The following is a 15,273-nucleotide window of genomic DNA, read 5'->3' on the forward strand; positions in this document are numbered from 1 at the left end:
AATTTTACCCCCTGAAAGGCTTGGGAGTAGAACTATTAAGTAGCAGAAAATTGGAATACTCAAGTAGTGTACAAGTACCTCAAGATTGCATTAAAGTACATTAGTAGAGTATTAATGGAGAAGTAGGCTTTGAACACTGCTCTTAGGTGAACCATTCGCTTCAAACAAAGGGGAATTGCAGTTATGTATTGTATGTACCCACTGTACATGTTGCCAGGTCCTTTGAATTCTGCTGAGACACCAACCTGACTCCCTCCCATTGTTGTGAGCACAGTATTTGCCAGTTAATTGTCTCAGACATGTGCTTTGATTATAATTATAATGTAAATGTAGATGCTTGTTGAAAAGCATTCAGCTAAACCACTCAGAGCTTTCAACATGTAGAGTGATTTCCCGAGTTTCTAAAATCAAAGCAAACAAGTTCCCTTCGGTACGGCTCAATTGAAAACATGGTTGGAAACAACAGACTTGATTATGCAGGCTGAGGAGGCGACGAGATGGAGGTGCTCCCATCAGCACTCCTGACATTATGTAGGGAGTTACTCCCACCCTGTCTCTCCCGCTCCGATCTCTGTGTGTCTCTGCCTCTCTCTCTCCAGGGTGAGCCATGAAAGGACGGGAAGTTTGAGCAGATGTAGCAAAATGTATCGTGAACCTGAATATATTCCTGTAGGAAGCTTCATTTCACGCCAAATGTTGCATTTTTAATACCGATAGAGACTGGGATGCCAGATGACAATGTAGTCATTCTGCTCGCCCCACCGAGCTCCTGATTTGCTGGTTCAGGTTTTATGCTTGTGAACGCCGTGAATGTTTGTGAGCAATTAGGATTCATCACATTAGCTAATAATGTGTTTAGCTTGAATTCGGCTTAGCTGGCTTTTTGTTGTTGATTGGAAAAAAACATGCAAATTGTTATTACATTTCCCACATTGTACAATTTGCTTCTATTTTCAGCAAGCACATACTTTTCTGTTCTTTCGGAGCTATGTAAGAGGTAGAGTACACTTGCTTTCTGGGAGTCTTTGAAGGGGCATTTGAAACCACACTTACTGGAGCAGGGCAGACATGCTCCCTTTGCAGAGGATGGATTTCCACTTACGGTACTGACAATAATTAAACGCCATAGAGGAACTCCACGCTCCATTTCTTGCTCTTTAGCCTGTTTTTTTGTTGTTGTTGTTGCAGTGAACACAATGTCTTTTTCCTCTTAAAGAAAAAAAAATGCAATATTCGAAATTGGATTTGGACGTTGATTGCCGTGGCATAGGTAGTAGCCCTTAAACATCTGGGTCAGCCCTAAACAGTACAAGGATTTCTGGTTGGTTAGCTGATTGGTTGGTCGATATTGTCTGACCGATGAGACTTTGGTCAGCAATCGCTGGTGTTACTTTCACCAGGGCTAAAGTGATTCTTAATCCATCAGCTTCACTCTCTCTCCAGAGCAACTCCAGTCCACACATGCATTCCTCTTTGTAGCCTTCAGTGTTTCTAGGCTGTTAACTCATGATGTGCAACCCATCAGGTAGTACTGTGGGCCAGATATTGAGCGATACCACGCTACAGCCGTTTTCTCATATGAACTTTGGACAATGCGACAATGGAGAATCAGGTTGGGACATCGTCCATAGCTGCCTTTTCACACATGCAGCACACAGCGGGGGACTGTCCATTGTCAGACATGTTCTCACCCACAGACTGTGGCAGGGTAGAGTCTGCCTGCTGCACCCAGGGTTGCAGTGCATGTGTGAGAGAGAGCAGGCTGCATCAGAGTCAGAGTAGCACATTTATAGTTAATCAATAACGTTTTCCCATCGACCAATCGATTGGTTTAAGAGTAGTAAGACTTTTGAATGACTGCTGCCCTGCCAGTACATTCATTCAACTCAGTCATTTTCAAGTCAGAACAACTCATGTTTCTAACTTCTGAAGCAGCCTGAAAATCAAAAATACAATTTTAAGTTTAATTAATTTAATAACTAAAAATTGATTTCAGGCATGCAGCCCTAAACAAGCAAGAGAAAAAACGAAAACATTAATGTTGAACGCTGTTTAAGGTAGTGACAAAAGATCAATGTAAACATCTTTGTTTCTTCTCTGTTTATTTTATTATTACTATTTCAAGTGGCTTTTATCTGCAGTACAATCAACAGCCCTTTAATGTTTTCTCCATATTTTGTCTCATTATTTTCTCTTATTGGAAGCATATTTTGAAATGCCCAAATCATAAAAAGACTCCCCTTACAACAACAAACAAAGGAAATTTTGTTGATGCGTGGAAAATTATAATTTGTCAGTGATCATATCAAATCATCTTTTTACTGTGGAAAATTCTGTATATTTTTCTGTGAAAAATGCCATAAAGACCTCAGGTGTAATCACTACCTTAATGAAGGTATTTTATGCATATTATGAAGACATATGCTACCAGTCAAAAGTTTGGACACATTTTTTCTTTATTTTTACTACTTTCTACATACTGAAGACATCAAATATATGAAGCAGGATATATAGAATTATGTAGCAGAGAAAAATGTTTTATATTTTAGATTACTCAAAGTAACCACCATTTGCTTTGTTGACAGCACTGCAAACCCTTGGCCTTCTCTTAATGAGCTTCATGATGTAGTCATCTGAAATGGTTTTCACTTCACAGGTGTGCCTTGTCAGGGTTAATTTGTGGAATATCTTGTTGTGTTGTGCAGAAGTCAGGTTGGTACACAGCTGACAGCTCTATTTGACAACTGTTAGAATTCATTTTATGGCGAGAACCAATCAGCTAAGTAAAGAGAAATGACAGTCCATCATTATTTTAAGAACTGAAGGGCAGTCTGCAAAATTGCAAAAACTTTGAATGTGTCCCCAAGTGCAGTTGCAAAAACCATCAAGCGCTATGATGAAACTGGCTCCCATGAGGACTGCCCCAGGAAAGGAAGACCAAGAATCACCTCTGCAGCTGAGGATAAGTTCATCCGAGTTACCAGCCACAGATATCGCAAGTTAACAGCACCTCAGATTAGAGCCCAGATAAATGCCACCCAGAGTTCTAGTAGCAGACACATCTCTACATCAACTGTTCAAAGGAGATTGTGTGAATCAGGCCTTTATGGTCAAATAGCTGCTAAGAAACCACTACTAAGGAAATGCAACAAGCAGAAAAGATTTGTTTGGGCCAAGAAGCACAAGGAATGAACATTAGACCAGTGGAAATCTTTGCTTTGGTCTGATGAGTCCAAATTTGAGATCTTTGATTCCACCCGCCGTGTCTTTGTGCGACGCAGAAAAGGTGAAAGGATGCGCTCTACATGCATGGTTCCCATCGTTAAGCATGGAGGAGGAGACGCGATGGTGTGAGGATGCTTTGCTGGTGACACTGTTTGGGATTTATAGGAAAATGACCCCAAACACACCACCAGGCTGTGTAAGGGCTATTTGACCAAGAAGGAGAGTGATGCAGTGCTGCACCAGATGACCTGGCCTCCACAGTCACCTGACCTAAACCCAGTCGAGATGGTTTGAGATGAGATGGACCGCAGAGTGAAGGCAAAAGGACCAACAAGTGCTCAGCATCTCTGGGAACTCCTTCAAGATTGTTGGAAAACCATTTCAGGTGACTACCTCATGAAGCTCATCGCGAGAATGCCAAGAGTGTGCAAAGCATTAATCAAAGCAAAGGATGGCTGTTTTGAAGAATCTAAAATGTAAAACATGTTTTGAGTGATTTCATACTTCAGTTCATTCATAGCTTTGATGCCTTCAGTGAGAATCTGCAATGTAAATAGTCATGAAAATAAAGAAGAACCATTAAATGAGAAGGTGTGTCCAAACCTTTGACTGGTAGTGTATGTGCTCTTTTTGGAAGGAAAAATAATATGTCTGTGGCTCAGTTGGTAAATTTGGACTGTGAGTAAACTGGCTTACGTCCGTTGCTTGTTTTTTGGTACTTTCATGACTCCCATAATTAGGTTCATTACATGGTTCATTTGTTTTGAACTGGTGCATTTACTCCAGGCTTTGCACAGTGTTTTGAAGTTAACTCAGCTCTTTGAATAATTTAAGAAGGGGTTTCCATTGCATGCATGGAATTAATTTCTGACCAGATTACGGCAGATTTGGTCAGAAAAGTAAAGTCACAGAGATTGTATCTGTCTTATGAAATATACACCTTTTCCTGTTGGATTGTTCATGTCTATCTTAATATATTCAACATTACACTACAGCAGTAGTCTGCTTGTCAATAGAAAATATATCTGTTGTTTTTAGATTTTAATTAACACTTATAATGGCTGCTGCTGCTGTGACTCAGGGGAGAAAATTTAACCCTTTCTTGGTTATATCACCCAATTAAAGTCAGATTTAAAGGTGACTGATGTTGAAGTGCAAGCAGGCTGATTTAATATACACTGCTTTATAAATTCATTCTCAGCGACACTGCTGTTCTTCATGTATTGATTTGAAATCCTGGGAATCTCTCTGTGAAGATTTTCTTGTCTCAGAATCGATGGCAATGTAATTGGATAGAAGCTCTCCTGGCTCTAATTAAAAACTTGGAGAGATGAATGGTACTCTTAGACAGCCAACACACTCGCCTCAGCACGAAGGAATTATGCTCAGAGTTATTTTTTAAATATTTAATTCAGTGTATGTAATTTTCAGATCTAAGTACATAAAGCAGGTTGTGCTGTTTAGCTCTGCCTGTGAACGGCAGCTTTTAGACAGAGCAGTAACCCTGAAGACAGTTTCTGCTTAATTTTTAAATGATTTATCGCTTTTTATATTGTTATCAAAAATAATACGCTTCTTTGTTTTCTGTTCTTACAGTTCATATCAACTTTTCTGCTGGCAACTCAGGAAAAGTCTCTCAGGTAAGAAAAAACGTTAACGCATCTGTATTTCTTGTCTGCAAATTCGTCTGAAACCTTGCACTTTTACTAGTTTCCTGAGAATTAGTTGTTGATCATTTGTTTCCTGGTCTCCTCTCCTCCATTAAAACCTTAATTACTTGGCCAGCTGTAATTAATGGCCATGTTTTTCTTCCAATGGATTGATAATTGGCCTCCGGATTGGAAGTTTAAATTGCTCTTCCATACAAATCCATTCCCTCTTTCCTAAAGTGCAAGATGATTTTCTTGCTGTTGCCTTTTCTAAGTCTGCAGTTGCCGCTCGATAAATAATTAACATGTTCGGTTGCTCTACTTCTTCTTGGTGTGAGAAGATGTTGACAGTAAGCCTCCTGGCAGAGGTGCTTAGCATCACAGAAATGGGAAATTACTGTCTTGCCTTTTACTGATGTCAGCTGCTTCTTTCCCTGCCGAGGAAGTTTTACCCTTTGGCTTTGTTACTTTTCTTTTTTTGTGTGTGTGTTGTTGAAGATGATGAGGAAATTGTCATCAACGAAACCTGTAATGTAAGTGTAAATAGAAACACTCTCTGAAGCACACAGAGGTGTTGGGCTATAATTTGAACACAAGCAAGGTTTCTTAAAGGGAACCTTTTTTTTTTTTACCAGCTTTGTATCGTTACAAAGCGTGTAGTATATTGCTGCTTCCACGGACACAAAAATATAGAAATCGGCAGTGCTGATCAAATATTAACCAACTAAAATGTTTCAGAAAATTTCCAGTACTGCATAGACAGCCCACTTTTGTTAAAAGACTTTCCAGCTGTGAAATACTGTCGAAATACTGTTTTCTGTTTTCTTCCTTGAAACATGAGATGTGCCACATTACCGGTGTCCCTTTAAGTCAGGGCACTCAGTCAAAGCACTTTTTTTTCCCCCATAAAAGAACGATTAGGGACAGCTGCCTGTCAAAGTGATGAAGTGAAAGATTTAAATGGCATCCATTTAGGAGAAGAAACCCTTTAGGGAATGGATAGAGCAGTGTTTTTGCAACAATGGACACATAATCAGGACTAAAATTCACTTCTAATGTTGTGGAAAGAAAAAGGCATTATAAAAGCAGAGAAACTGGATTTTGGGGTTTGTTTTTGTCTCAACTGTTACAATACATCTATTCTTAATTTTTTTGTTTTCTCCTCCATTCTTGACCCTGAACTGTGGCTACTACAGCTTCTGAGAACTTGTGGTGGTTGTCATAGTTACCACAGGATATTGGCCCGTGTTTCTAGACGCTTTCACAATAAATTTGAAATTTTTAATGTCCCAACTTCTGACAGGTGTTTCCCAGACGCAGAGAAGGGACAGACATCTGCTGTATTCAGTAAAGCTTGTTTTTCTCAACAAGGCCAACTGCAACGTAGAATTCAGGTTGTTGCCCCCCTTTTTAGATCTCCTGAGCTGAAGAGCAACATTAACAAATTAGAAAGGAATACAAATTTTTAGGTCATGGAAGCGCTCCAATTTAGTTAAGGAAAGTCATGGACCAAAGTCAGGGCCATAGTGGCAGGCCTGGCAGTCATTTACATACCGGATACAACATACTGCAACACCTGCTTGTAAATTAGTGGACTCTAAAGTAAACACAGTTGATTAATTCTTTCAGAAGTAAACCAGTCATTGGAATAAAGCAATTAATTATTGCTGTTTCCAAAGAGGATTTACAGACTTTCTAACAAAGTTGCAATGTGCTGTATGTGAAACCTTTTTTGCAAGTGCAAGGACTAAGAATTATATGATTAAATACAGTATGATTGATGTCTAAGCTTCCAGATCAAAAATAAATTACTAGCATAATCCAAATCGAAAATATTTTTGCTTCCTATCTCTATATGCTAACAAAGGTATTTTCCTCAAGTTTGTTTTTGTTGCCTCTAGATATTTCTGAGATTTGTTTCTCGGGATCTTCAGTGCACAGCAATCATAATTAAGTTGTCAGACACACCAAACTCGCCTGATAGTTCTCTCATTTACAGAGAACAGATTGCTGTTACATGTTGGAAAACATGAAGTTAAGCACAGGGTATGTCACATGTTTTAATTTCATGTCGAAGCTCACATTTGCAGCCTGTCTGTTACTCTTTCTATGATTTACACACGTTTTTACAAAAGCATAGATCGTTAGTCATTAAATCCATATTATCTTTACTTCAGTCACTAGTTTCTGTTTGAAAATCAGTTTCACCACAACCGTGCAGAGGTTCATTGCAGGCTTTTTTGCAGTGTCCTGAAATAACCTATTAATAATTATGAGTTTGTGGTTTATCTGTCTGGCTTCTGAGAAGGTTAAGCAAATGTGTTAATGAACCTTTACATTATTTATGCTTTGGAAGATGGTTGACACTGATGTAGACTGCATTGTACATACACTTTGAATTTAATGGAGTCGAAACACCAATCTAGGCCTTTAAACCAGTGTTTGATCAGAGCTTATTTCACATGGTTTTCATGCCAGTGGTCAGCACATGAGTTCTGGCTCTGAATAACAGAGGATTCTCCATCTGACTTCAAACAGTGAAGCTCATCCCATCGTGATTTACGTCCCTCTAAATCTGCAGGGGCTCCTGTAGTGTGTGTGATGTGGGTAACACTGAGCTCTGAATGTAAAGTGGCATCAGCCAAGTGGTATTGGAATAAACTTACAATCAACATGTTTATGGTAGTGACAAATGCAACCCGTGGCTTATTGTTTGCTCCCTCACAGTAGAGGAAATGAACATCTGTTTCAATTTTCAGGCAGGATTTGATCGGTTACTTTCTTCTTTGATCAATATTGTTGCGTATAATATTGATACAGAATTCTTATGATATGTAAAGCAGGAAACAAGGCTACAGCAGCAACCGTTAAAACAAGTATAATTTTTAGTGTTTGTCTTTGAACGCAGTCCGTGGTTTGCATATGGAACAAGTTTTGGCTTTGAAGCCCGCCAGAAGCCTCTGTTGACTGGCAATCAGTTTGAACTTTGAACGACTTGGAGAAGATGGCAAAGGCAAATGCAGGTACTGTGATTATCCGCTGCTTCAGGGCCTCATGAGCAGCCTAAACAACAAGTGTACTCCGAGTTTGCTAATGTATGCAGAAGTGCCTTCATCTCATGCGCTGAGAGGACTCGGAACAGCGAAGGGGATGCATGAGTACTACACAGAATGAGAAATTATTTACAAACTCTGTGCGGAGGCCAAAGCGTGCAAAGTTGATGAATAATTGCAACTTGTTGAAAGTCCCAATGACACTTTCTGTCACTTTGTCACCATTCGGGTCCTCTCAAGATACACTGAAGGCCTGAAAGGGCCGGCTTCACCCTCAGGCGATGTTCTTACATGTAGGAAAATGCAACAATCAACCAACCAACAACCAGAGTGCTGTGACACACACACACACACACACACACAAGAATAGAACAGGTACAGCAGAAGTAATTCAAAGTGCTGATCTTTGTGAGTCATTGAGTTTCAAGTGTTTGAGGCTAAGTGGTAGCTTCGCAAAGTTACATAATAAAAACATTTTCTTAGGTTCATCCCCAGGCTGTGCAGGATAAGACAAGGTGTGCTCCCCAGACAGGAACAACACCTTTATTTTAATTCCAAATTTGTGCTAAAATTGCAATAAAACTATGCCCCTGTAAACATTTCAGATAGGAGACTTAAAAACCTCTCTGCAACCATAGCCAACTTTTCCCAGTTCCTTTGTCCATCGAAGAGAATCGATCTGGGCCATTCAGTTATTGCCATATTAACCAGTCTTCAAGGAGAAGAGCTCCTTTCATCCTTGACAACACTCTCAATTCAGGTCATCTTGTCTCACTGGACCACATTTTCTATGTTGTTTACAGGTTGTTGTGCTCTCTGCCAAACATTGTGAAAAGATTTGTGTTTAAAGCCTCATCTGTACTGCCTACAAGACTTTCAGCGCATGCGAGAAAAGAGCTTTCATTGTGTGTGGCGGATGTCTGAGTCATTTCTTCAGCTCCACCTTATCTCAGCAGGGAAGACGGATTCCTTTTCTGAAACCAGAAAACTACGTGGATGTTGGCAGTGTGCACCTGAAGGTCATATTGCAGCTGGACACAAACTGTGAACATCAACAGTTGACCAGGTGGTGCTCACTGTTCCATCTTTTTTTTCTGGAGCCGTGTTATTGGGACACAACCTGTCATTCTTATCAATGATTAGCTGACAGCCGTCAGCAGTTTCTCATTTCTCTCCCTTTTAGTTTCTGATTTTTATCTGAAAGGAGAACAGGAGATGTGATTTATAGAGCAGATAAGTACGCTGTAGAAGAACAAAAAACTAAATGTGCAATTTAATTTCATGATTTGCTTTTATATTTGTAAGACATTCACTGCTCTTAATTTAGGATGTTTTTTGAGACAACTTCTTTCATTACCTTGTTATATTTGTACGTTTAATGACAGTTTTTTTAAGTTGTTTCACATATCGCTTCAAACCAATCCGTTTGCTTTTGTAACCCACACAGTCCGCAATACGAGTCCAGAAAGTTAATGTTGTCCTGTGTGACCATGCACTTTTTTCTCCTCCAGAGTGGTATGGTTAAAATCTGGTCCGAAATATCTCAGCCATCTCATGTAGAGGCCCCGGCAGCATGCTGTGACCCTAAATAACTTACACAGCAGGGCTTGACACTAACGGTTGCTTCATTGCCCAAGGCAGCCAGATTTGGAGCACTGTCAACAATTTTGTGCGGTCTGGTCGCCTCTGTTGGCAACAGTTCGTCCTGTGCTTCGAAAAACAAAGCTGGATCCCCCTGTGTATGGTCCTCTACTGACTGAGGATTCCCCTGTTGAACTGCTTTACTGGGACAGAAATTTTGCATAAAAGATTCCACATTTTGACCCAACAGCTTCATAGAATACCTCACAAGAGTTTTATCGACAGTGGAATAAGCAGACTTAAAGGAAAGTAGAAACGTCATCAGAGCTTGTTTTTGTTGAAAGAAATTAGATAAATATATGTCAGACTGTCAGACAGACTCCCAAACATAGCATATAGAGTCACAGGGCTGATAAACAGGAAAGGGCAGCTGAGAACTGTTAGGGTAGGACAGAAAACATAGCAGTTGCACCTATACAAGTTCTTTCCACAGCTGAGTGAATACAAACGATCCTGGCAAACATTTAATATTACATTTGAATTACTACGTCCTCGGCAGCGAAGAACGCTTTTCAGATTCTCTTCTCTGGATCCAAGTCTACTGTGATGTGACAAAACTGTCAAGCTGTAGATTAAATCAGGTTTACAGGGGTTAAATATTCAGCGGATTGTAATTTATACTGCTAATTGTATTACTTTGCAAATGTGAAATTTTAATGCAATGACAGTAGTCACTCACTTATGCTGGATTATTCATGAAGCAAAGCCACTTGTTAATCAAATCCGTTTTATGTGTGTGTTTGTGTCTGTTACACAAGGGGAGAGAAAGAAGGGCAACTAAAATTAAAATGCTATTTAAAGTTGTTCAACCCAGCGATATAACATAATTTACATAGAGCCTTAGTTCAGCGTTGACCTCTACCCACTTTACGGGGGACTCTGTGATACTCGTTGCCGTGGACACCATCCAACGCTGTATCCATCTGTATCTTATGCTGGCTAATTACACGTTGAAGTTACCACCTTGGCCTCTGCATATACTTACACTGTGTCAACAGCAGTTGCTATGTTGTAGCCAAGCATTAGCTAACACCAGCACTGTTCCCAAATTAGTGACTTTCTCATTACATTTGCTTTCTTAAGGCCATGCAGTGTCTGTCTGTCTGTGGCTCTCTGCCTTGTGTGTGGATCCTCTCTGTTCATATAACGACATGAAAGCACACTTCATGAAAAAAAAAAAAGATCAGGGAGTTCTTATTGTCATTACAACCATATACGTGTGGTACGTAGAGCAATGAAATCGTGTTCCTTCAGGATGCTACATGGTGCTGCATAAATAGAGTACACATAGTAAAGATGAAATAGGACAGAGGTGTGCACATGAAGTTATTCAGTGTGTGTGTGTGAGTGTGTGTGAGTGGAATTGTCACTCTTATCCCTGAGAATTGAGGCGTCTGATGGCTTGGGGAAAGAAGCTTTTGCAGAGTCTGGTTGCGAGGGTCCAAATACTCTGATACCTTCTTCCAGACGGCAGAAGGTGTGAGAAGAGCGTGCGTGAGGGATGAGTGGTGTCACCCACAATACTGTTGATTTTGCGGATGCACTGTGTGGTGCAAATGTATGTGACAGAGGGGAGAGAGACTCAGACGATGCTCTCAGCTGTCAAGCACTGTAGTAGTAGTTACAAACAGTAACATAACCCTGCCGAGCCAAGCAGTCGAACGGGGTTTTGTTAGACAGGATTAAGAATCTGATCTGACGTTTTCCTTATCATGCTTATACTAACTAGTCACAGAATGGTGCTGCTGTGTTATATATATTCTATGGATCTTCAGCTGCCCTTTTTGTCTGGGACATGCAGCTTTAACCTCACTCAAAGTCAGTTAAAACCAAAAGATAATACTTGGTTGCCAGGTTGGACATCATTTCTTACTGTTGAGCACGTCATCATGCACATCATAGGGAAGATTGTTGCTGCAGTAAGAGCAAGTTAACAATTTTATTTGTCTGTATTGAGTCTTTATGTGCTACAAGCTTTTAATTAACAGCTTTTTTCCCCTTCTTGCTTTCTAATTGAAGTTAACAAAATGCAGAAAAAAGCCATGAATAAAGCCTGACAATAGTATCCTGCTGATGCTCATAGGCATAAGACGTTTCAAGTCATTAAGTCATTACGCATTAAGAGCTTTTGCCTGTGTATGAAAAACGGCTATTGAAAGAAATTTTAATCTGTCAGCTCTTTTGGCACCCTGACATGGAGGGGGGATACAAAAGGCGTTTTAAGTCTTAAACCACTGAATGGCTCCAAAAGCATCCTTAAAATGAAGCTGACAATTTGCACTTCACCAACAGGTCATTTTATCCCTCAGTTAATGTTAATGTAGAGTGAACACATGAGTATTAGAGAGCAGCTCCTCAGGTATTTCAGGTGTGCAAAGTCCCTCTTGACAGCCAGCTTCTGTAAACATCACACATTTTTCTGGTGCATGTCAAAATTTATAAAACTCTGCAACCTTGAACCACTCTTGCCATCAGTGAACAGAGAGCTAATGCAACCTGACGGGTCACTCACATCAGTGCAGCGTCTGCGCCCTCAGGGGCTGAGAGATGCAGCAGAGGGCAGGGGCTCTCTCACGTATGTATGTGAGGAGCTTCCAAATCAGAGGCAGGGATCAAAGGTTTGTCTTTGCGGGTGTCCTTGATTACATCGCAGTCACATGATGTGGTTTCAGTATCGTTTTCAAGGAGCGTACACGTGCACGTCTCAGCTGGGAGAACCTTTGGTGCTGCCGTTGTTCCGCGGTTAAACTACACGAGGCACAATCTTTCCGTCTGTCTGCATCAGTGCTGTGGTGCCACAGATCAAAAGCGCTCGAGGGATGTTGAGAGTAACCCCTTCAGATGGACAGTGGAAACTCATAGCAATTCCTTTTTAACACCTATGGGTGTCTTATTCCAGCTGCAAATGGCAGACAGCCTGCTGTCAGATGGGATTAAGGAGAGCGTTACCTGCATTCAGAGGCATTGAGGGCCAAAAAGAGACGAGCTCTGTGAGCTGAGGATAATTCATCTCTCAGTAATGGTGAAAATGATGTTAGACCTGATCTGAGTTCACTCTGCTGCAGAATATTAGATCATTTACCAGAGAGAGATTTGTAGCCTTCGTGTCACTCAACTGCAGGAAAGTGTGACCAAGGAGCAGGATTTTAAAAGGTACTTTATTAAAGGTCCAATAAGTTACTTTATCACTATATAAATCAGAGGTATATTCACATTTGCTTCTGACATTTTAAATGAAAAATACCTCTGATGAATGTTCAACACTGTAATACAGCAGCTATTCCTCTTATATTTATTTATATTTCTATATTTTATATTATAACACCAAGGACGCAGATGGAGATAAGTCCAGGACATAATTGCTTTTGCCCTAAGGAATTCTGACATGTTGTATTTTTTTAAATGTATCAGAATGTTGTGAATAAACCAAACCAAAAAACTTCCTGACCTCATTTTGTTCTTTAAGATTTTTTGTATTTTCTTAAGTACATTATTAAATGGCATTGATAACAGGCTAAATGAAGAAGACTTGACATCATCTATCATGTAAAATATTGCTTTTAAAGCAGAAGTCATCCTGAAAAATGTGGGAAAGCATTAAAAAATCAGAACATGATAAGTGCATAATCCAGGTATCTTAAGCAGACTTAAAAATAGATTTGCATTAAGAAGCACAACAGGCTGCATTGTTGGGGGCGTGTTGCTACAGTTACAGGTGAAAGGATGAAATATGGTCCCAGAAGTTCAGGTTGAGTAATGTATCCATGAGATCCAAGGCTAATCAGAGGGCAAAACACTGCACAGTTGTTTGTAATACTACAAGACAGGGTTTTTGCAGCTCTCAATCGCCAAGCAAACATTAGTCAGCAGCAGTAAGAAAGTAACAAAGAATGTGCACTTGAATTTAGTTGATTGGCCAGGGCAGAGCAGGGCTGTGCTGGATGATGATGTGTTGTAGGAAAGCTTCTTTTTCTTTTTTTGTTTTTTTTTTTGCAAGTTGACCCCCTGTGTTTTTTTAGCGGGAGGCAGCTGCTCTGGAACCTCTGCTGTGCCAAAATAGTGGTCTAATTGAATGAACAGGCTGCATTTTTCTGGACTCAACACAGCCTGTATTACAACAGCTCATTACAAACGCCTGGAATACGCTGAGCATCACAAGCCCATGTATAACATCGAGGGAGTATGTACACCCTGGCCAGATTCAGTGGCTTCTCGTAAAACCTGTCGTAAAACATTGGGTGTTCTTTAGAGTCACGTAAAGCCATGCAGCAGACTCGCGTGCACGTGTTACGAACGCACGTACAGTCGCACACAGTCGGTATAATTGGTAACGTTTCACTGGCCAGTTAATTCATCACACTGGAGGTGTGGATTTATTTTGTTTGACAGTGACAGCGCAGTGATTTACTGTCAGTGCAGTTTCCTCCCTGTCTGAGTGTTGAGTCGTGCTGGAGGAGACAGTGAAGAACTTTGCATGTGCCACTCTTCTGTCGCAGCCACGTTCGTCCAGAGAGACTCCCACGCTCTGATTTGTGTTATGACAACTTGCCTTCTCTTTCTAGATGAGTTTCCCCCTATATTAACCTGTTGTTATATAACATTTTTGAAGTTGGAAAGATTTTATGTAAGTAATTATCTGATACCGAGTCAGATTCTCCTGGCTTATGAGATGCATGTTTTCCTTGAGGTGCCTTCTCTCCTCAGCTAAGGAAATGATTTTAGAGGAGTAGTGTGTGATAAGATGAGACAGAAACCTTTTGGGCATGACTAATGCTACTGAGTCCAATTAAGCTGATGTCTTGTACCCACTGAATTAAATCACCCTGATATGATCTTGTCTGCCTGTGCATATATTTGCCTCCAGCTCTGATCACCTGAAAAAATCAGAGAAGACAAGAGCGCCTCACATACGCGCACGAATCATCGCTGTGCATATCTTTATAATTGGTGAACTTTCTTCTATTATATTTCTGGAAAGGTGCCCGCTCGATCTTTGTTAAAATGCTTGATTCGGGATTTGATTAATATAATAAGGAAGTACAGGGAACAAGTCCTACAAGAAATAAATGATGTGTTGTCGTGAGTTGCAGCAAGCCATTCATGGGGAGGGAATTGACTAAATTAATAGTTTGTTCCCTTATATGAAAATTGCTAGACCTCTAAATGTGCTGAGGTAGCAGGCCGGTTCACACAACTGCCACCAAACTCCTGCGATTCTCTGTAACTACTGCGCCACACCCGCCGAGAATGAATTTATGACTTAGTTAGGCTCTCTGAAGGCTGCAACAGCTTGCCAGAAAAATGATTGTTAGTCTAGAGGAAGTCATAAATCAAAATAGGCCTCGGTTTGTCATTATCTATTAATACTCTGCCGCTCTAGAGCTCTGGAAACAGTCAGAACTCACACGTTCTCGCCTTTTCCCAAGACTGAAAGATGGAAGCAAAAGACAGCTCTTCAAAGTTTGCTCAGTCTGTGATTGATTTACTCATCCCTCCATGGTCTGCCGCGTGCACTGACAGCTCAGGAGGTGGAACAGTGTTGAACGCCTTAATTGAGCCGAATGCACGGAGCTTAAATGCTGCAGGCAGAAAAACCCACACAATTAGGAAGGACTAATGATGTGGGGTATCACCCATTATTCCTCCAAATAACCCACAGGGCTTTCCATATTTAGCACCGCTAAGTCTTAATTAGTGATTTAGGA

General features: G+C 40.5%; 1 protein-coding gene across 3 annotated transcripts in view; it reads left to right on the plus strand.

The window, feature by feature from the left end:
* b3glcta (beta 3-glucosyltransferase a) overlaps positions 1-15,273 on the plus strand; it is a 51,446-nt gene that overhangs the window by 5,190 nt on the left and 30,983 nt on the right. For 2 of the 3 annotated variants that reach the window (XM_046389592.1, XM_046389593.1), the window contains exon 2: positions 4,822-4,865. In XM_046389592.1, coding sequence (XP_046245548.1) covers positions 4,822-4,865 — 44 coding nt within the window. Of the gene's footprint in view, positions 1-2,587; positions 3,611-4,821; positions 4,866-15,273 lie in introns of those variants that run through there. The other variant, XM_046389591.1, reaches the window with a different exon arrangement.

The sequence above is a fragment of the Scatophagus argus genome, chromosome 5 (genome assembly GCF_020382885.2).
Source record: "Scatophagus argus isolate fScaArg1 chromosome 5, fScaArg1.pri, whole genome shotgun sequence".
NCBI classification, from domain to species: Eukaryota; Metazoa; Chordata; class Actinopteri; family Scatophagidae; genus Scatophagus; species Scatophagus argus.